Genomic DNA, 23,324 nt, shown 5'->3' on the forward strand with positions numbered 1-23,324 from the left:
TGAGACAGGGTCTCACTATGTAATTCAGACTGGCCTTGAACCCACTATGTAGTCCAGGCTGGCCTAGAACTCATGACAGTCCTCCTGCCTCAGCCTCCCAAGTGCTGAGATTATAAGCATGCACTACCATAGTGGGCTCTTAAAGGACTTAAATTGCTAGATATCTTTTTTGTAAAATGAGAATTCAAATGGTACTTTCCTTTATGTATCAAAAAATTTATGATGGTAATGTGTAAGTTTATTTCTAGCAATTTTGTTGGATATATGAGATACAAAAAATAAGGTGAATTTTACATTTTTTTAAAAAATCCCCCTCAAGAAGACAATATGTAATCCATTAACTAGTGATTTCCTACTGTTTATTTTTTTCTGTAAATCTGTATAACTTGTACCCTTTTCTGCTTTTTTTTTCTCTCCTTAAATAAAATTTAAAAAAAATCCCCCTCAAAATACCACCCCTTTTCTTGCACACATTTATCTCATCATTCTTGACACATTCTGAAAGAGTTCTTGAAGTCTTTTTTATCTTTATTTGTGCTATTGTGGCTGCTTTGATGTCCTAATACAATTAAAAAAATGTTTATTTTTCCTGGTCATTTTGGAGGAGGGCCAGAAGTTGCACAGTGCCTAATTCTGTGAATAAGGTGGATGAGAACACGCTGTAATGTTTTGATTTGACAGAGATTGCCATAAACATTTTGAGTTTTAATTAACTCAGTCAGGCAGCCTGGAAAAGGCAGTCTGAAAGAGTCCAGAACTGCCTCAGAAGTGACGAGAACGATGGAACAAGTGTGTCAAGCGAGGGGGAATATTTGAGGGAGATTGATGGCAGTGTGTCTTTTACTGTAGTAAATTTTTAAGTATTCACTGTACGTTTTGAGTTTTGTGAGATGTTTTCATATAAAGCTATTAGATTCTAGTCGGATGTGGTGGCACATGCCTGTAATCCCAGCACTTGGGAGACCAAGACAGAAGCATTGTTGCAAGTTTGAGAGCAGCCTGAGCTACAAAGTGAGCTCAAGGCCAGCCTGAGTGAAACCCTGTCTCAAAAAAGACAAGAAAAAAAAAATGTATTGGTTTCTCATAATTTATGCGCTAATTTCTTAAGAACTTCAGTCTTAATAGCTGATCCCCATTTATACCACAGTGCAGTTTTCAGTTTTTTCCAAATATTATAAGCAGAATCAGAAGCAGTATTGGTTTTTCTTTCATGTGATTTGCCTTGCCTCACCGTTTCACAGAGAGGTCTTGGAGATGGTTGTAATAAGTGTACCACAAGGACAGGACACACCCAGAGCAGATGCTCAGTACCTGGGTTTGCCTGTTTTCCCTCCCCTTACCCTACCTCTTTATACAGTAAAAAGAATCAGATGTTATCATTAGTTGATAACATTTCTTTGGGTTGCTATGCAGTTGACTTGTCATGTTACAGAATTGTTTTATTTCATTCACCCTGTGAATTAAAAGTACCATTGTTATTATCACTTTATAGATGGGAAAATTGAGGCTTGAATTATGTAACCTGTGTTCTATTACATATCAAGACTGAAATTTAAACCCAAGCAGTCAAATTCCAAAGCCTATATATTTACATATGAACTTTTTTTTGTTTGTTTTTTTGGTACCGGGAATAAAACTCAGGACCTTGTGCTTGCCAGGCAGGTGCTGTGCCGCTGAGCCATTTCCCCAGCCCTACCTATGAACTTTATGCCTCCTCTACAGAATTTTTATAAGGACTGTTTGCTGCTCTTAGTGAAAGAACGTTATAAATTATGGCACTGAAGATCAGGGACAGCAAGTCAGCTGTATTGTCAGTTGTATATTAATCCACTGGTAGTAGCTGTTAGAAGTTTCTTTGGTTTTCCTCACTGAGAATAAGAATTGTGATCAGTTGGCAGTATCTGGTTAGGTGTGGTGGCACACACTTGTTATCCCAGATGGGGTTGGGAGGCTGAGGCTGGAGGATCACTGCGAGTTCGAAGCCAGCCTGAAATACATAGTGAGTTCAAGGCCAGCCCAAACTATGTAGTGAGACCCTGTTTTAAAAAGAAAAAAAAAAATATATAGCAATAGTATGGGTTTTGTTCATGCTATATGACACATATTATCACTATTATTAGACAACAGTATTTGACGCAGATTTATTAAATTACCTTATTTTTGAACTCCTTCCATTTTTTGTGTCACTTTTTGCTTAAAGTTGAATTTAAAAAAGTAGAATTCAAGTTTACAATTACATTGTCAATTTTGAGGTTATAAGAAAACTAAATGTCTTTATCCCCCTTATAGTAGTCTTAAAATTAATTACTTGAATTTTAAAGTTGAAGTCTTAGAAATATGAGTTAGTTAATAACAAAAAATCTGTTTCAGAAACATATTGCTTATAAATTTACTTGTCTCCCTTAAAGTAATGCGTCAAAATGTGAAACGAGCAACATTTGATGAAGTTTTAGAACTGATGGCCACAGGATTTCTACGTGGAGGGTCAGGTTTCTTAAAGAGTGGTGGAGAAATGTTAAAAGTTGGAGGGTCTGTAAATCGTGAAGTGAGAGTTGGAGTTACTCAGGTTTGTAATATGTATTTCTAAAGGAATTTTGTTCATGTCATTTGTCAAATTTCATGGAAGATTGTTATTAATTAACAGCACACAGAGAGATTTTTAATATTGTCTGGTGTCTTTCGAAACATTTCTTTTACCAAGTGAATGAATTTCATTCAGATTCCAAATTGTGTGCATGTACAGAAAGGCAGATTCATAATGATGTGAAAATAAGTCAATGTCTGCTGTTTAATCTACTGTAAATATCTAAACAATTTCAACTTGGCAACAAGTGAGATATAAAATTATTCTTTTTTTTTTTTTAAGTACCAGGGATCAAACTCATGTCCTCGCACTCTCCAAGCAGGCACATACACTGCTGAGCTAAATCCCTGACCCAAATTATTCAAATTTTTTTTGTACGGAGGATCATGACTTTGTGCTTACCAGGCAGGAGCTTATGCTGCTGAGCTAAATCCCTGACCCTAAACATGATTTTAAACTTTTTTTGAACTCAAGCTCACACTTACCAGGTAAGCACTTATGCCAGCGAGCTAAATCCTCAGCCTGTAATTATTCAGTTTTAATTGAAACTGCATTCAGATGTTGATGGCTTGAGGTAGCTACTGCAGGTAGCTTGAGGCATTTAGATTTTAATATTCTCCAAAGACCCTATGGCTGCTGTTTAATTACCCTATATTTAATATCAATGATTAACTTTCCAAGTAATTATAAGATTACATCTGACTTTGATCTATACTTTCAGAATAATTAACAGCAAATAAGATGTTATGGTTAATGATCTAATAATGATTAATACCTAATACAGAGAAGTGGATCTTCATTATTTTAGTCAAAGTCACCATAACTTTATTTTGCCTATGAAACGAGTGTAAAATGAAAGTAAATCACTTTTATCCTATGAGAGAGTCATACACAATTATACTACAGTTCTAAGTCATTGTTCATTTAGGATAAGGTTTTCTTGTTTTATACTGTTAACTTCTTGGTTGCTGGGGATGTTTTTTTCTCCCCCTTTCCAGTCTGTCTTTGTGTTCTGTTTTCCCCCCAAATACTGGGGATTGAATACAGCACTTTCTCACTGAGATATATACACCTAGCTCCTTTTTATTTTTAATTTGAGACAATCTCACTAATTTATTAAGTTAGACAGACTGGGTTTGAATTTTCAGTCTTGCCTCAATCGCCTAGCATGCTGGGATTTTAGGTGTGTGTTCCCACACCTGCCCTTTTTGTTATTCACGAAACTCTCATCATATAACAACTGATATAGTCAAAGATTCTTTACCAGTAGTTCTTATGCTAGAAGTCCTAAAAAGTATAAATTTTTTCTATTTTAATATTGAATATAATTTACTTTGTGTGCTACCAATGGACGTTTCTGTTGGTTTATCTGTGATTTCTGTTAATTTATATATATGTGCGGCTGATACTGTATTTTACTGTGTTCATAGGCTTATGTTGTTTTTGTAACAACTCTGGGTGGTCAGTGGCTGGAGCGTAGCTTTGCTACGTTCTTGTCCCACGTACTTGATCTGGTTTCCCACCCTCGAGCAACCCAAACACATGTGGAGGCTGTGTACTCAAGGCGATGTGTCTCCTTTATCCTAAGAGCTACTGTTGGGAGTTTGCTAGGTGAAAAAGCTCAGATAGCAGCTGCTAAAGAGATCTGTCAAGCTATTGGAAAACAAATGAAAGCAGTAGGTAAGAAATATTACATAATGTGTGGTATTGATTATCTTAGTCTTTTAATTCTTTTAATTTTTTTATCTTATGAAAAAATAAAACTTTCATAAATAATAAAGAGAATGACAATAGCTAATTTTTGTTTTCAAAGTAGGTACTCAGAGTATAAGACATAAACCAAAACGATTCTTTTAAAAAAGAAGCAGTAACACACATCTTTTTTGTCAATGAATAAAGATAAACTAGTAGTATAATTGAAACCAATTAGCATAATTATTGAAATATTTTTTTAAACAATGGCATTCATAGTTTGGGGAAGTATTTGAATTTCTTCCTAGTTCTTTATTATTACTCAATACTAATAGATCTAATAAATATGTATCTTTTTTAATGTACTCATAGTCACTTTTGTTGAGTATTTTTTAATATTAAAACAATACATCATTTACAAAAAAGTAGGGTTTTAGAGCTAGGCATCATGGTACACACTTGTAATCCCAGCACTCAGGAAACTGGGGTAGGAGGATCTCTGGTGAGTTTGAGGCCATCCTGGGCTAGTGAGTTTAAAACAGCCTGATCTACATAGTGAGACCCTGTCTCAATAAAAACAAACAAAAACCCCAAGAAATTTAAAAATAAATAAAAATAAAAAGTAAAATAAAATAGTCTTAGAGATTTAAGTAGCATGTTTGTAAGATTAGGTTTCCTAATTTCTCTGTACTGCAGTTATGTTATGTTATGCTGTGCTGTGCTGTGCTGTGCTGTGCTATGCTATGCTATGCTATGCTATGCAATGCAATGCTATGCTATGTTATTGTGAGACAGGATCTTTCTGTGTAATTAAGGCTGGCTTTAAACTGACTATGTAGCCTGGGATGGCCTTAAACTCATGGTGATCCAGGATTACAGGCATGCAATACTGTGCCTGGATACTGCCTATATTTTGTAACTTCCTTGAAATGCCGTAGCATATTGATTTTAGGCTCCAAGAAATAATTTACTGAAATTTTTCTACTTGGGGCATATATTCTTTTATAAACACTTTTTTTTTGGTGCTGGGGGTCAAACATACTTTTTGTCTTCCCTCCACCAATGAGCTTAATATAAGGTCTTAGGAACAATTGTATTATCCCATTATAAGATATATTATGAAATATCAGTGATTCCTATTTTCTTTTTAAAACTTATTTTTATTTTTAATTAACACATAATGAATATGCATATCTATGGGGCACAGTGTATATTTTAATACATGTATAAAATATGTAATTATAATATTAGAACGAAACATTGGTCATTTTTTTGTGTTGAGAACATTCATCTTCCTTTCTGTTTTAAAGTACTCAGTTAGTTGGCAACTATAGTCATGCTGCTGCACTGTAGGGCATTAGAAATGATTTCTTCTATCCAGTTGCACCCTGCTAAAATCTTTACTAAAACATGTATTTTTAAGTTTAACAAATAGTTATTGAGGTTTGCAGATTAATAATTCAGTGTTTAAATAATGGAGTGAGATAAAGGTCTTATATTTATCTAGTCTATAATCCAGTCAGTGGACCAAAGCAAGATATAAATTCTATAAGGCAATTTAATACTGTTCAAAATACACATTAATTTTAATAAGGCAAATTATATTGCCTTAAAGAAATATTTAGAAATAAGGAGTTAGTGAGTAGATATAACTAGTAATTTATTTTTAGAGACAATATAAACATTTTATAAAATTAACAAAGTTATATAGTTGTTATTTTTGTCCTTTATAATATCTTAGCATTTTATTTTTTAAATGTATGAGATTAATTGAACATTGTGAATTGGGAATAAAAGGATATTTGAATTAGTGAAATATTGTTCTTTAGATTTTAAGTAGGTGAGGATACAGCCCAATGATAGAGGGCTTGTTTAGCACACAAGAGGTCCTGAGCTTCATCCCCAGCATGGTAAAAACAAAGCATATATATGTGTGTGTGTGTGTGTGTGTGTGTGTGTGTGTGTGTATGCTTAAATATAAATCCATCATACGTTCACAACTGGAAAAATGTTTATGAAGGGATTCATGATTGCTGGCCAGGGGCGACAGGTGGTGAGTGTCTCCAATTTGTGCCTCAGTTACCCTGAGGTGGGGGCAAAATTCTGATACTGGTGTATAAATGAAAAGATAACCCAACTGGAGTAAAATACAGTGTGGGTAAAGGGAAACCAGTCCACTCCTGGATCACAGTACCCACCCCTTGTGTACTACTTGTGTATTACTAGCCATCTTGAGAAAGGACCAGTCTGAGGAAGAAAGCATCCTGCCCTTTTGTGATGGCATAAGGGCTGAATAGACACACAGTCTTGGAGTTCTCACCTCTAGATATGGTGAAGTGAGATATTTCCAACCAGGGATTGAAACTGAAAACAAAATGGAGTAAAATTGGCTTTGAACCAGGATCTCCTCCTAAGTCAGCTTTTAAAACACTATGAATTGCTGCTGCTTCCTAAAATTAAGTTGTATTCTTAGAAACACTATGCAGTATAAACTGTCATAAAATCATGAAACAGTGTTGTTTAGTCAATTCAGTATTTAGTTACAAAAAATTTTGCACTAAATGATAACTGCGTAGAATTTTTAACTGCCATGTATCAAGTTGTATGGTTTAAATAACCAGTTGTGTAGACCAAAAATGTAATACCACAATTCACTTCACTCACATTACCAAATATATAATTTTGTGTTTCTAGAAGCAGTAATGAATGATACAAGTAGCGAGAACAAATCAGGTGCAGCAGACATTGCAGCAAGCCAGCATGTCATGGTCTGTGCCCTCCAGGAGCTTGGGAGCCTGGTACAGAGCCTGAATGCCACTGCCTCTCCACTTATTCAGGAAGTGTCTATAGGTATGGCATCCAGTTAGACTTGTTGGAATGTTTTCTTATTGTGTTTCAGAGTTGTAAGTATGATTGATATTTAACTTCTGGTTATTTATGGTCATAAGTGATGTAGAAGTCATAGTTTTATTTGTCTTCATTTGTGGTAGGGAATATTGAATTAAACAGGTAAAAGTTCTCGAGACCAATCATAGTTACAGTACTTGTTTCTAATAATTGATGAAAAGCTGTTGAAAACTTTTAATTTTTCATTAATATTCCTATTCCATTGGATATTGTTCTATATTCTTTGTAGAATGTATAGCTTATGCATGCTCTCTATTGTTTACAAACAGCATGTATTTTTTTTTTTTTTTGGCAAAGTTGTGAAGCTGGGTGAAATCATGGTGATTATTGTCATTATTATTATTACTATTGTTTTTAAGGAAAGAAAGGTTTATTTAGCTCACAGTTTGTAGAGGCTTCAGTCCAAAATCAGCCTTCAAGGCAGGGTGGCCTGCCAGAAAGCCAGGAGACAGCAAAAGGAACAAGAGCAACATGAAACAAGCCTCTTTCTGCCCCTTTATCTTAGCCAGACTGCTGAAATTAGGGTGATGCCAATCTTAATCAGTGGACTGATCTAGCAGTCACCCATCCTTAAAGCCAGCACCCTTAATCCCAGCATTGGACTATAAATCAGTCACAAACTCTGTGTTCAACTACCTCCAAAAACACCTGCCCCCAAGACTGCATGAGGCTTTGGAGGGACATCTAGACACAAACTAATGTTATACCCCTGACCCCCCAAAGACTGATATACATATTTTTATAGAAAAGTCATTTAGTTCATCTCCAAGAGTTTCCATAGTTCTAACAGATTGAGCCTTGCTAACAAGTCCAAGTGCCAAGTCTCCTCTGAGATTTAAGGCAAACTCTCAGTTGCACTCTCCTGTACAAATGAAAAGAAAGTTAAACACTTCCAACATTCAGTGGCACAAGATAGATGTTTCTATCCCAAATGTTACAAATGGGAATACCAAGGAATGGGACCAAAGCAAGTCCAAAATCCAGCAGGACGGTCATTAAGTCTGTAGTTCCATGTGCAGCATCTGAGACAATTTGTGGCAGATGTGAACTTCAAAGGCTTAAGTGGCTCCATCCCTGTGCACTTCCTGTGGTTTTAGCTGCCATAGCTTCTCTCTTGGTCCTACTTTGCTCCTTCCTTGTAGCTTTCCTTAAATGATCCACATTTCTGGCTTCTCCAAACTTCTGGGGTCTGTATAGCACCTTTGACTTCACACTCACAGCTTCACATATTGCCCTCTCAGGAGCATACTGCCTTGCCTCCCAGGCCTTCTGAAATTTGTGTGGGAGCCTTCTTGTCCCCACAGCTCTTGGATTCTGCATGCACCTAAAACCAGTGCCATGTGGATGATGCCCACATCTGCTGCAAGTGGAGCAGTAGCCAGGCTTCCCCCGCTGTTGGCTATAGGGGGTCAAGTGCCTGGATCACTGAGCACTCTGAATCCAGTTCTGAGAAACAAATTCTCTATGCCACCACCATTCTGGAGCATGGTGCTCTGCAGCTTTTTCCTCAGAGCAGAGTCTTTTACTTTTGCAGGTTTGAAACTGCGAAGGGTAGAGTCCTGTTGCTTCTTATGATGCGCTCATGCCATCTTTATTATTCTCCTGTTCTTTTTTAGCAATCAAGATCCCCTCTGCTATATCTTTGCTGTCCACAGTTTTTTTTATTTGATTTTTTTTTTAAATTTTATTTAAGGAGAAAAGAAAAAAAAAGCAGGGAAAGGGTACAAGTTATACAGATTTACAGAAAAAAAATGAACAGTAGGAAATCACTAGTTAATGGATTACATATTGTCATCTTAGAAATAATTGTTCAAGTCTCAAAATTAAAGCTTGTAAAGTGGACATTCCATCAATGATACTGCAAACAGTTCTGTTCATTGATCCAATAAAACTCTGTGGTATCATTTTCTATCTTATACACTTAAATATACATGCAGTTATATAGTTTGGAGCACTTTCTTTTCCTCTCTTTTGTACAATGACTATTACACATTTTGGGTTTCATTGCTCCCATGGTTCTTATTACTTTTTTGGAAGAGAGTAAAACCAAATGTGACATAACAGAACAGAATCGGTCAAGTCAAAAGGGTGGACATAATAGATAATGTAAAAACATAATACAAGGTGATCAACAATGGTTACCATAATGCCTCCCGCTATCTCTAATAGAATTGCCTATATCGTTGGTTATAATACAATTGAACAAAACAGTAAAGAATAAAACCGACAAAACCAAAACATTGGAGACATTGTAGGTCTTCAAAAGTAGATAAAAGTCAACAAGAATGGGCGTCATAATGAATCTCATTATCTTCACAGCTGATGCCTAAACTTTCGAACCTGGTACTATCCAGCAAAACAGAATAGGGGAACATCAGTTAAAAACCAGATGGTGAGAGTAATACAGGGCTTTAAATCAAGGTAATGAAAAGACAAAGTGGGTTACTATAATATATCCTGCCATTTTTTTTCCTTTAATTAAAAGGATAAAGATAAAAAAGTAAATAATGGAGTGGAGATTGAGATAAAAGAGGGCATAACAACGAAACATGCTGTCCACAGTTTTGTTGAAACTTCCTTTCTAGCCAAACTCACATATTTTAAATTCTTTTGGGCTCTTTGCTTTTGATTCACAACATAAATCTGGCTAAAAGCTCCTAACAGTAACCATGCCACAGCCTCAACATTTGACTGCCTTGAAATTTCTTCTGCCAGATTAATTAGTCCACTGCTTTTAGTCTCAGGCAGTTTCTGGACATGAGCAAATGCAAACAAACTTTTTGCCAACCCGTAACACACATCATCTGAAGTCCCAACAGCCAATGCTGTCCTTCCTAGAAGAAACTTCCCAAGCCTGGCCTTTACTAGCAGAATTTCTATCAGTCTACTGATCTTCTGAGCTCTGACTGAATCTCGCATACAGAACAGCTTAAGATAGTCCAGCTCTGCTTTTTCAGCTGGCATCTCTGAATCTTTTCGATCTCTTCCCATACGCCATTCCCAAAGACTCTTGAACCACATGGTCAGGTATAGTCATAGCAATGACCTCACTTCTCTGGTACGAAATTCTGTGTTGGTTGCTTTTCTCTCATTGTTGGGACAAAATACCCAGTACCCAAAGTTAAGGAACAAAAGGTTTGTTTGGTTCACTGTTTTTTAGAGGTTTCAGTCCATAATCAGGGGTTTCCAAAGCAGGGTGGCCTGGCAGACGGGCAACATTTGTGATGGTGGAAGACAGAACAATCAACAAGAGTGAAAGGACTAATTATTGTCATTAACTGTGTTGTACATAATCTTTTAGTTTCTGAAATCAAAGAGTAATATTTGAAGCTTTGTTTTTTTTTAGGACTTTTGGAGATTGTGACTTCAGTGCTTCTTCATCCAAGCATGGCTGCTCGGCTTGCCGCTGCGTGGTGTTTGCGCTGTGTGGCTGTGGCGTTACCTTTCCAGTTGACACCATTTTTAGATAGGTGTGCGGAACGGCTGAACAACCTGAAGACATCACCAGAAGCTGTCAGTGGATATAGTTTTGCAATGGCTGCTTTGTTAGGTGGAGTTCATCAGTGTCCTTTGGGCATTCCTCACGCCAAAGGAAAGGTATTACAGAGATCCTAGATTTGTAAACCGTCAAGCACTGCTGTTTTTAATTGTTGAACTGGGTGATTAATTTGCAACAGGTTTTTTTTATGATAACTTGGAATATAGTCTTAATATGCTCTACAGAATGTTTAATTCTGAAATCCAATGATAGGTTTTGTGTGGATATAGTATTGTTACTTAGAGGGTTTTTTTTTTTTTTTTTTAGTTTCCAGAAATAGAATATCAGATTGCTATATTGAAAGGCGGTAGGAGAATATATTATTGCTACGTTTAGAATTTGTTAATGCTTAATTAAAAATTCAGTTGTTTTCAAGCTGGCCATGCTGGCCCACACCAACAATGCCAGTTGTTGGGGGGAGGCTGAGGCAGGAGGACTCTGAATTTGAGGTTGTCATGGGCTACAAAGCAAGTTCAGGGCCAAACTGAACTACATAACAAAGATCTTGTCTTAAAAAGCTAACTAAATAAATAAACTTCTTCATAAATCACTTTTTCCCCTTTTTGCTTTCTTTCTGTTATACCAGTGATGAACCTATGGCATGCAGCAAGATGTTTGTATCATTGAAAGCTCTGAGGGGTTCTCCATTACTGTGTTGTACTTTCTACAACCACAATTTTCTTCAGAGTCTTAAGTGTTTATATTCTTATTCTTTTTCTGGAATGTTCAGAGGAGGTCCATTCTTTCTTTTTTTTCTTCTCTTTCTTCTTTTTTTTTTTTAAAATTAATGCTAGAGATTGAACTCTGGGCCTTTCTAGTGAGCTACATCCTCAGCCCTTTTATATTTTTATTTTGAGACAGAATCTCACTAAGTCATTAAAGTTGCCCAGGCTGGACTTGAACTTATCATCTTCTTGCTTCAGCTTCCCTGAGTACTGGAATTATAGCTGTGTACCATCTATAATTCTTTTTTTTTTTTTTGAGACAGGGTGTTGCTGTGTAGTTCAAGCAGGCCTGGAACTTACTGTGCAGTCCAGGCTGGCTTTAACCCTGTGCCAGTCCTCCTGTCTCAACCTCCCAAGTTCTGGGGTTACAGGTGTGTGCTGCTGAACCTGACTGTAATTCATTTTTATGTGCTACTTAAGGAATCTAGGTGTCTCTCACTTTGTCATATGATTGCTTCCTCATTGATTATCCTTTATGAAGTCTTTTTCTTTTGTCTTCCATGCACTACTTTCGTATTTCATGTTTGTTCAAAAATCCTTAGGCACTATCTTGTACTCAGGGAATAAAATATAATCTTTCTGATAGGCCAGTTGCTCATAGTTAGCCTTTATTTTAGTCATTTATTCTGATTTCCCACTGCTCTATTCGGATTGGTCATCTTTCTTTTCCCCAGGACTTGTTAAACCTCTCCACCTTTCTTAACATTAGAATTTTTTACTCACTGGACCTGATTTAAATCCCTACCTGTTTTTGTTGATTTGTTTGTTTTTTTCCTTTGGGTTTTTTGAGAGAGGATCTTGCCATGTAGTTCAGTTCTGACCTTCAGACATGGTGTGCTTGGTCTGTGTACTCATGTATCCCAGGCTAGCTTTTCCCTTAGTCATCCTCCTGCCTCTCCGTCTCCAGTGCTGGGATTTCAGGTGTGCTTCAGCATATCTGGCCTCTTTCTTTAAAGATTTGACCAATTCAATCTTTATGTCCTTTCTTAAATTTCTTCAAAACAATTTAGTTTATATTAGCTGTTGTTTCCTGACCTTTATGGTATCTGTGTTACTATTCTGTCATTTAGTCATGTGCTGCTTTCCAGTTCCCATTTTTCCCTTGTTTTCTCTGTCGAGACCAGTGGTGGTGAATCTATAGCATGCGTACCACAGTGGGCTTTTTGTATTATTGAAAGCTCTAAAAAGTTTGCTATTACTAGTCTATACTTCTAAGTTCCATCAGATTAGTTTACGGACATTTGTATCATAAGGGCTCAACAAATTTTTGAATATAGGATGATTTTACCAATTATGATAGCATTCATTAAGTGGCTATGTGTGCTAGCACTGATCTAAATATTGTACTGTGTTAACTTATACCTGGCAGGAGTGTGAGAGACACTCATATTTTTCCTATTTTATCAGTGAGAGAACTAAAGGACAGAGTTTATGTTGCCCTGATCAGAAAGCCCTTAAATGGTGGAATTTTAACATGAACCCAAATGCCTGGCTTTATTTTTCTCTTTTTTGTATTATTGGGGATTGAGTGCAGGGTCTTTCTATTGAGCTGCATCCCCAGCTGTTTTATTTTTTATTTCAAGATTGGGTCTTACTAACTTGCTGAGTTGCACAGGTTGAATTTGAATTTGCAGTCCTTCTTCCTCCACCTTCAGGGTGCTAGGATTATAGTTGTGTACCATTGTGCCTTAAAGTTTTCTCTTTTTTTTTTTTTTTGTCTTTTTCATCGGGACCGGGAATCGAACTCACGACGCCTGCTTGCAAGGCAGGTACTTATGCTGCTGAGCTAAATCCCCAGCCCCAAAGTTTTCTCTTGACCACTCCCTGATTTGGGATCTCAGAGTCACCAGTATAGTAGATACTGTGGATCTTGATGTTGCTGCTAGGAACATTTTAACATTAACCATGAAAGGACAGCTTCTTTTAAAATACACTAGTTATCTATTTTTGGTTTAACTTGTTTAAATTAAAATCTTTCCTACACTTTTCTTGCAGATGGTAGTTAGTATTGCTGAAGATTTGTTACGAACTGCTGCCCAAAATAGCAGGCTATCTTTACAACGCACCCAAGCTGGATGGCTTTTACTTGGCGCACTTATGACTTTAGGTATAAGTATATTGGAGTAGGATTTTTGTTTTATTCTGTAATTATCAGGGAACTGTAAGCCAAATTTAAAACTATTAACCTCACTTTCTAGACTTTGAGTGAGGTTGTAAAATGTAAAATCATTTGATAAAATTATTTATCTTTTAAGTAATTTCTGATTATGTACATTCAATAACCATTGTCTAATTGATGAGTTCTAATCAAAAGAGTTGAGACTGGGGCATATTGATTTCTCTGAGTGAAGACCTCATGTTAATAGAGTGATAAAGTCATAATTAGTGTTGCTGGTGCTGCTTTTGGGGGGACTGTCCTTATGTGCTTCACTTTAAGTGCTGTGGTAAATCTTAGATACAAGAAAAGTTTAATATTTTGTGTAGGATGGAAATACACATTATTGTATTTGTTCACTTTCATTCACATGTTTAGCTGCTACTATAAAAACTGTGTGTGTATATTCAAGGTTAGTATTCTAAGGGACTCTGTCTATTGGGAATTATGTTTGGCCTAGTTTTCTTTTCTGAAGGAAATAGGTGTCCAAGTGTATTGGTTCATACCTATAATCCCTTGGGAGGTTGAAGCAGGAAGATTATGAGCTTGAGGCCAGCCTGGGTATCTTAGTGTGATCCTGTATCAAAAATAAAAATCAGGGCTGGGTGTGGTATCACCCTGTAATCCCAGCACTCAGGGGTCTGTAGCAGGAGGATCGAGGCTAGCCTGGGCTACCTAGTGAGTTCGAGGCCAGCCTGTATTACATAGTGAAACTCTGTCTCAAAAAGACAACAAAAGCAAAATTAAAAGCAAACAAATAAAACAAAGAACTGGATTGTAGTTCAGTGATAGAGCTCCTTTAGGTTTGATCCCCAATATAGGGGTTGGGGGTGTTTAGAAAAGTGGTAATGCTTTTCTAAAAATTTATGTTAAGTATGTAAGTGGTATGCTAAATTATTGCCTTAGCAGTGTAAATGTAGGTCCTTAGTTCCGAATATACTGCTTTTCCATGAAACTAACCATATATAGTACATTGCTCCCAGTATAGAGCAATATGTATTTGTATGTGTGTGGGAAGTGGGTATATATGTTTAAGTACATGTATAGTATTTATGGAAAAAATTATAGAATATAATCTGAATAGATTTTATTATTGATAATATGTTATTCACTGTTCTTAATATAGGATGATTTTTTGGTTTTGTATGTGTTTGTTGTATGTTTGAATACTAAAAATACTAATACTATGAAAATGATTTTTTTGTTTTGTAGTGCTGGGAATTGAACCCAGGCCCTCACACATGCTAGGTGAATCCTCTAACACTGAGCTACATTCTCACCTCTCTTTAAAAATGTTTTACTTTTAGAGAAGGCCTTGCTAAATTGTCAGGGATGGCTTAATATTTGGAATCCTTCTGCCCCAGCATCCAAGTAGCTGAGATTTTAGGCATGTGCAACCATACTCATTTTAAAGTAGATTTTAGGCCTGGCAAGCATGCAGTCATGAGTTCAATCCTTGGTACCAAAAAAATAAATAAAGATAAATAAAGTGAATTTTAACAAAGTGAATTTTAACATACACTTATTTTACTTACTGAATAAAAACATTTTGGAACTAATATTAACTTTGAGATTGCAAAATAGAGTCAAATGACATGGCTAACTTGTATGGAACTCCTGTCCTTTGACTTTTTTTTTGTAATGTATACTATATATTTATGATTTTGTACCTTTTATTTTCTCTTTTTTTTTTCTTTTCATTTTCTTGATTAGGACCATCTGTTGTTCGTTATCATCTGCCCAAGATGTTGTTATTATGGCGAAATGTTTTCCCTCGTTCTTTAAAGGAATTAGAGGCTGAGAAGGCTCGAGGGGATTCTTTTACCTGGCAGGTAACTTTGGAAGGTCGTGCTGGAGCTTTATGTGGTAAGAACTGAAAGATTGTACTTTCAGAATACTATATTCTAAAATGTTTGTGAAGTAAAATCATTAGTTTAATTTTCTATTTTAGTATGTAATGTTAAATTCATAGACTTCTAGATTTAGAAAATATTTTCTATATAATAAGCTCTAGCAAACTGTCATCATTGTTATTGCTCAGTTATTGGTATTTTGTAATAAAAATGAAACTAAGACTCTTAAGTAATCAGAATTAGTAGTAACATAGCAGCTAGAACCCAGGTTTCTTTATTACTAATCCTGGAGTCCTAGAATCTGTCCAAAAAACACCAAATCACCAAGTTAAAAAAAAAATGAGTATCTAAACAAAAATACTAGTCTTTGCATAATGGAAAAGTGGCTGTTTTTTCCTCATGGTTGTCAAGTCTGTAACTTGATGCATTTTTCAGACATGAGCATTACAAAAGTTTTGGATGTAGTTTTTGTGTAGGCCTCAGAAACTCAAAAGGGAAGGCTCCAGTTTCCATTTGGGAAATAGAATTATACTGGCTCTCCTGGTTCTTTGTGGTTTATTTCAAGGTGAAATATACTTTTCCCAACTGAGAGAGATATTTGTTTAACTTGAAGGGTGCAGTGTAGGATGTCAATTTTCCTCCCACATATCTGAGAAGTATTTTAGTCTAACCTCTAAAGGCTAGTAAAGATACTCCTCCCCTTTGGACTATTTGGTTCACCCCTGGTTCTGTCCAGACCTGCCACCTTTATGGTCATCTGAATTCCTGGGGGAGTTTTGTCTTCTGAGTCTCCCTAATATATGTCTTCCCTCCCTCCATCTCTGCTGCCCATCTTTTCTTCATTTTTTCTAATAAGTTTTCTCTAGTTGTTTTTGGATTTTGTTTTGGCTTAACATGGTTTCAGAACCTTATATTTTATAATAAAGATTTAGATGCCTTTTTCTTTTTATAAGTTTATAACAAACAAAAGGAGCTTTAAATCTTTCCTTTTAAACTTTTTATCTAGCTATGAGAAGTTTTGTTGCCCATTGTCCGGAGCTCCTAACTGAAGATGTGATTAGAAAATTAATGACTCCTATTGAATGTGCTATGACCATGATGTCACAGTAAGTAAACACTTATGATAGCACTTTGCTTCATATGTTAATAAACACTTAGATAATGCTCAGTCATATTTTACTTCCTATTAGAGTCATACAGGAAATATCTAAAACTTAATTTTTGTAAAAATGACTTTAAAAATTAAAATAGTGAGCAATGATACCTGTCTGTAATCCCAGCACTCTCTAAGGCTGATGCAGGACTGAAAATTTGAGTTCTACCACATTTTAATGAGACTATTTTAAAATACAAAGCTGGGATGTAACTCAATGAAAAGGCCTTTGGTTCCACTTGCAGTACTGCATTTAAAACAGTTGTATTAATGATGTATAATTTTATTTTGTAGTGTTTTTACTGCTAATAGTAAAGATCATGAAATAAATAACAATGTTATCCAAATGACAGTGTTTACACGTTGTTAAAGGTTTGTAAGTAATTCTAATACGTATAAGTTATACCCAGCTGTACTTTGATATTTTAGCATTCCATCTGTAATTAAAGCCCACGGAGCTCATCTGAAAGCTAGTGCTGCAATGGTCCGCTTAAGACTTTATGATATCTTGGCATTGTTACCTCCAAAAACTTATGAAGGTAAGTAACTAATAAAAATTTTTCTATATGCCTTTCTTAGTTACTTTTTCACTGCTGGGACAATTTAGCTCATAGATGGGTTTATTTAGCTCATAGTTTATAAAGGTTTCAATCCATAATTTGCTGGCTACAAGGCAGAGTGACATGTGGCAGAGGAGCAGTTGTTCATGGTGGCAGAAGACAGCAAAATCAACAAGAGAGAAGGGGGAGAGGACAAATTTTTCTGTCCCTTGTATTGTATGCAAGCTACTAACCCTAGGGCAAATGTTACACTCACACCCTTAATCCCAGCATTTTATTACTAAATCAGTGCTAGATTTAGTTATCTCCAAAAAAGCAACATTTAAAACTACATTAGGCTTTGGAGGAACATCTAAACACAAACCATAACAATACATTTCCAGTTCCTTACAATATCAAAGAGTTCTGACTAGATCTTTCCAGCTAGCTCATTATACAAAAAAGGCTACTATTTTTTTTTCTTTGTCTAGTTGCTCATACTTACTGAGTTCTTACTGTGTTCCAGGTTCTATCCTAAGCTTCTATTTTATAGATGAAGAATCTGTGATAGAGAGAGGTAAAGTAATTTGTCCAGGTTTTACAGCTCAGTAAGTGGCAGTTGAATTCAAACCAGATAGCTTATCTTCAATATCTGTATTTTTTTATTATCATTCTAAATAGCTTCATGTATATTGTAATGTAGCCATTAACACAAGGGTCTGAAGGGAAAGTAGTTATGTACTTTGTAAAAATCAAATATTATATAAAATGTTAATATTAAAATGAACTAGAGTCTGGGAAGATGGTGGAACAGCAAGTAAAGCAAAGTAAGCAGCAAAGTAAGCAGCAAAGTAAAAAGACTCTGAGAGAAACAACCCAAATGCTAGAATATAGCATTCTGGAGAAGAAAAGCAGGAACGATGTAGGTCCCCTTGATCCAGGAAGAAACTAAAGTGAGAATTGAAGCCCACAGAAAGAATTTTAAAAAAGAAAAACTTGAACAGAAGAAGGCAGTAGCTGGCGGCGCTCTCACCAGAGCTGGTCCCACTGTGCCAGAAGCACTGTTGGAACCCGGAGATGCACGGACACAGTGCAGCTGGTGGGTGGCAAGCCTGAAGGCCTTGGTGGGGAGATGTAAGGGCAGAAGGGAGCAGCGAACCAGAGAACTGCACTGGCTGGTGTGTCTGAACTCACACGGCTGTGATTCAGCGAACTGCCCGGGTTCCCACTGCATCGACTTTTGGAGCTCTGGGGTGCAGGTGCACTGAGGTCAGGGATCGGCAAGATCAACAGAGAGTGGAGCTGGTAGGGGACCTGCACTGACCTGTGGTGAGTGTTGGGAATAAAACCCTTCCATGGGAAAGGGAACGCTATTTTGGAACTGGGCAGGACTGGCAGAAACAAGGTACTACAGAGACTTTAGTCAGTTGTTATCCCAGATGAGATTGGTGAGATGTCCTTGGCCTGGGTCACACCCCTGGCTGGGAACCAGTAGGTTGTCCCAGACCAATTCCCTATGGGCTGTGCACACTAAGGCGCAGTGAAGGACTCGGGAGGTTGGCTGACCCATAGGGGAGAAGCCAGCACACGCCTGTCCCTATTTGCACCTCAGTAGCACACTGGAGTAGGCAGGGTCACCTAGCCAGCACACTTCAGAAGAACCAGAATTAACAACAACAAAAAAGGGGGAAGGGGGACAGACTAGGGCCTCCTTTATTGGACTGTATTGGAAGAAACAAAAAATGAGAAGAGGAAGCAATAAGAAAAAGGCCCCAGCCCCCAACCCGGAGAACATTGGTTCAGGAAAGGTAAATACAAAAGAGATCGAGGGCAACAAACATGCAATATCAGACACGGCATCAGTGGACATAAAGAGATATCTTTGGGACCTCATAGACAAGTTCAAAAGTGAAATATTTAACCAAGTAAAGCGAGATATAACTAGATCAATAAAAGAAATGCTAAGCACCTCTCAAGAACGCATGGAAGAATGGAGAACACAAAGGAGAGAACCATTTGATGAAGAATATAAAGAAAATATAGAATACATGAAGCAGATTCAACGAGATTACCAGGAAATTAAAAACTCCATTGAAAGCTGCCAAAACTGCTTGAAAGAAACTAAGGATAGATATCCAAACAGGAAGACAGGTTTTCGGTGTGGGATTATGAAAGAAAAACTTTTTAAAAATAGCAAGGAAACAAACAGTAATAATACAAAGGCTAGAAGACAACAAGATGACCTATAACTCCAGAATAAAGAATGTGAATGAATAAGCAGGGGTACAAACAAAGGAACTACAAAGGCTATTCACAGAAATAATTAAGGAAAATTTCCCAAACATAGGAAAAGGAAATGGTATTCAGATGTATGAGGCATACAGAACTCCAGCCACTACAACCAAAACAGCTACACCCAGGCATATAAAAATCAAGATCCCAGAAATTCAATATAAGAACAGAATATTAAAAGCTGTTAGAGACAAGAAACAGATCACCTGTAAAAGAAGGCCCATCAGAATAACAGCAGACTTCTTGACACAAACCATCAAGTCAAGAAGAGCTTGGAGTGAAATATTTCAAGCCCTGAAAGAAAATAACCTCCAGCCCAGATTGATATACCCTGAAAAACTGTCTCTAGAAATTAATAGAGAAACAAGATGCTTCCAAGACAAAGAGGAACTGAGGAAATTTGTGACCACCAATCCAACTCTACAGAGGATACTGCAGGGCATTCTAGAGAGAGAAAAGGACCAATGGCAGAGAGGACTCAATGAATGAAGCAGAAAGCAGTATGAAGAAGACAAGCAGACAACTAATGGCCCAAAAAGAGAATAAGAGAAATGAGGCAGAGAAGGTTGATTATAATCTCTAATATAAATGGACTTGATACATTAAATTAATAAAAAAAGAATCACAGGTAGAGTAGATTAGGAGGTAGGGTCCACCGAGATGCTCTTTATAGGAAATATAATTAACCTGAAAAAGGGTATATGGACTGAAAATCAAATATGAGAAGACAATGCTCTGTGTGACAAAACCAGAGGATAATAGGGGCAACTAGACCAGTATTTGTGGATAGATTGGAAAGACAGGCTTTAATAGGTAAAGGAATACAACTAGAGATCAAGTCCAGGAGGGAGAAGGATCGGAACCACTTAGCTAAATAGCACATTGCCCCTGCCAATTTAAAACCGAGGATCTTGGTGAGACCCAAAAATGCATAGTGCACCCTAAGGAAGTGAAAGGGGAGGAATAGTCTTAAAAGACGGCGAAAGATATTGTTAATAGTGTATCAAGAATTAAAACCCATATTACTCGCACCACTCTGCTTAGATAGATTTTATTCTGTCCCAGTTTGTCTACTTGCATTAGATTTGAGGGCACAGACAGCTATCCCCAAAACATCAGGGTATAGCACAATAATCATCTTTAATTTCCTATTAACTTAATCTGGAGCCTTGTATGACTTACACTGTTTTATCATGATTGATCTTAGTTGAATCTGGTTTGTTTGATTGCTGTTTGATATCAACAGATTTTATTCAAAACTGTTACGATTGATAGTATCAAGTCTGAGAGTATGTATAGGCAACTACACTGAAGATGACAAAACTCACTACGATACCCATTCTGGTCTGATTACTACCTGTTTTTGAAGTTTTATACTATATACAAAGTTGTGTTTTTATTAATATTGTTATATACTGATATATTCAATTATACTATTTCTGATGATATAGCCAATTCTATTGAAGATAATAAGAGACAACACAGTAACCATGGTAGAACTCCTTGTACAGCAGTTTTATGTTTTTTTCGTTTCATGTGTTTATAGGAATTTTTTTTGTTTTGTTCCTCCCTCTAATATAGAAAGGATAAAAATACATGTTAAGACTCATCCATGCATAGAACCTATAAACAGTTTATGAGAACTGATCTTATAACACATGATGAAATGAACAAATACTTTGAAGAAAAAGAGACACTATAGTACCCAGTGCTGATCCAGGAATGTCACAATGTAAAAACCAGAAATACTGGTTATTCTTTGTTCAGAGTGATTTTAGCCTGCTTGGGTTTGTTCAGTCTCAACATAAATGAAGATATGGATAACTACATGTATGTTTAAGTGTATAGGATTGATAACCATATTACTAAGTTTTTATTGGATAGTTGAACAGAACTAGTTGCAGTCTTGCTGTTTGAATCCCCACTTTATATGCTCCACTTTTTATATCTTGAATAATTATTTGTAAGAGGACAATATGTAAATATCAACTAGTGATTTCTTACTGTTTATTCTTTCTTTGAAAGTATGTATTGTTTCTACTTGTTTTCTGTTTTGTTTAGTCTTTCTTTAAATAAAATTTTAAAAAAATTAAAATGAGCTATTAATTTCCTTCCAATACAGCTATGCTCAATAATTCAAGTATGCTCTAGTTCAGTAATTTACACATTATTGGGCAATGAGCATTACATAATAATCACATCACATTTAATACATTTAAAATAAAGAATCTATTTCTATTTAACTTTATATAGATTTTTAAGGGCTAGGGGTTCATCTCAGTGTGCAGCACCTGCCTGGCAAGCCTGAGATCCTGATTTTGATACCTGGTAAGGTCCCTCCTCCACAAAATAACTTACAGATTTTTAAAAAAGGAAATAGGGATTTTATTCCTGTTGAACATATTGTTATTCCTTATGGGAAATGATTATAATTTTCATAAAAGTTATTAGTTTTAATCTCATCTGGTTTTTTTTTTTAGGATCTTTCAATGCACTTCTTAGAGAACTGGTAGCAGAGTTCACTTTGACCGACAACTCAGCCAACACAACTACCTCCCTTCTCCGGTCCCTCTGTCATTATGATGATAGCGTTCTTCTTGGTTCCTGGCTTCAAGAAACTGATCATAAATCAATTGAAGACCAGGTAGTAAATCATACAAGAAAAGAGAACACTAGCTTTATCTAAAACAATGGTATATATTGTCATGTAAGAATAAAATATTGTAGACTAAGCTTTAATTTTCATTTAGCTTTTTTAAACACTGAATGATAGCATTTTGGATACAGAAAAAAAGTAATAAGGTTAGAATTTGGCAAAATGTCTTTATTCAGTGTTCTTTTTATTCAATTACCTGATACTGTGGCAAAAGTCAGCTTCAACTGGCTTTTTTTGCTTGTTTTGTTTTATGAGGTTGGCAAAGAATGAGAGTTAGTAGGTTAGGGATTAGAAACTTTTGCCTACTGAATACATAATTTTATGTATTTTTTAAAAACATTAAAATAATTTTTGTAAGTTTAATTATGGCTAATATTATTTTGCTCACATTAATGTGGGGTTATAAAAATGTTTCCAGTGAACAAGGTTGTTACTAAATTCCTGTGTTACTCTGATTTTTTTAATGGCCTAATCATTTTTTATTTATTTTTAAAATTTTTTATGTCTAGTCATTCTTTTTTTATTACCTTTATCTTCTCTGTTCTGTTTTTCATATCTAAAACTTAGTGACTATCCTAAAGATTTTGAATGATTTTTATGTGATTCCTTTGTAGCTCCAGCCAAACAGTGCATCTGGAAGTGGGGCTCTGGAGCATGACCCTTCCTCCATTTACCTACGAATACCCGCTGGAGAAGCTGTACCTGGTCCTCTCCCTCTTGGAGTCTCAGTCATTGATGCTTCTGTGGCTCTTTTTGGTGTAGTGTTTCCTCATGTTTCTTACAAACACCGGTTAGTATTGTTAATCAGGTGATTTTAGTTAAATATAAATTGTATTCCAACAGTAGATTTTCCCACTCTACTTAATGCTGTAATAAAATGAGTTAGTATTTAAACAAAAATCTCATATTTTACTAACATAAGTAGCGTGTACATGATAAACTGTATGCAGATTTCACATAATTTGTGACTGTTTTTAAGATTTGGCTCCATGTGTACTAGCATCTGGTGTCATACTGTGTACTGTATTTGTATAACAAAATTTTCATTGTAGTTTGACAGTTCATAAGTAGGTTTGACTGTGTGTTTACTTAGAGTAGTTGGTTGATTCTGTTGCTTTTTGTTAATGAAGAAATAAGTGGATGAGAAGTCAACTCTGAAAGCATTTGTCTGTGAGATCAATCAGGTATGGAATTTGGGGAAACTGAGATAAACCAGTTCATTTTGTGTGT

At 36.0% G+C, this 23,324-nt stretch overlaps 1 protein-coding gene across 2 annotated transcripts in view; it reads left to right on the top strand.

Moving 5' to 3' along the window:
- The window catches only part of Heatr5b (HEAT repeat containing 5B), a 95,135-nt gene that overhangs the window by 7,501 nt on the left and 64,310 nt on the right, over positions 1-23,324 (top strand). For both annotated transcript variants that reach the window (XM_063229724.1, XM_063229720.1), the window contains exons 7-16: positions 2,409-2,566; positions 4,015-4,264; positions 6,971-7,126; positions 10,530-10,780; positions 13,442-13,553; positions 15,315-15,467; positions 16,461-16,560; positions 17,037-17,146; positions 21,919-22,082; positions 22,709-22,884. In XM_063229724.1, the coding sequence (XP_063085794.1) occupies positions 2,409-2,566; positions 4,015-4,264; positions 6,971-7,126; positions 10,530-10,780; positions 13,442-13,553; positions 15,315-15,467; positions 16,461-16,560; positions 17,037-17,146; positions 21,919-22,082; positions 22,709-22,884 (1,630 nt within the window). The remainder of the gene's footprint in view (positions 1-2,408; positions 2,567-4,014; positions 4,265-6,970; positions 7,127-10,529; positions 10,781-13,441; positions 13,554-15,314; positions 15,468-16,460; positions 16,561-17,036; positions 17,147-21,918; positions 22,083-22,708; positions 22,885-23,324) is intronic.

The sequence above is a fragment of the Cavia porcellus genome, unplaced genomic scaffold (assembly GCF_034190915.1).
Source record: "Cavia porcellus strain 051 isolate PalLab524CR breed Dunkin Hartley unplaced genomic scaffold, mCavPor4.1 scaffold_1, whole genome shotgun sequence".
In the NCBI taxonomy this organism is placed as follows: Eukaryota; Metazoa; Chordata; class Mammalia; order Rodentia; family Caviidae; genus Cavia; species Cavia porcellus.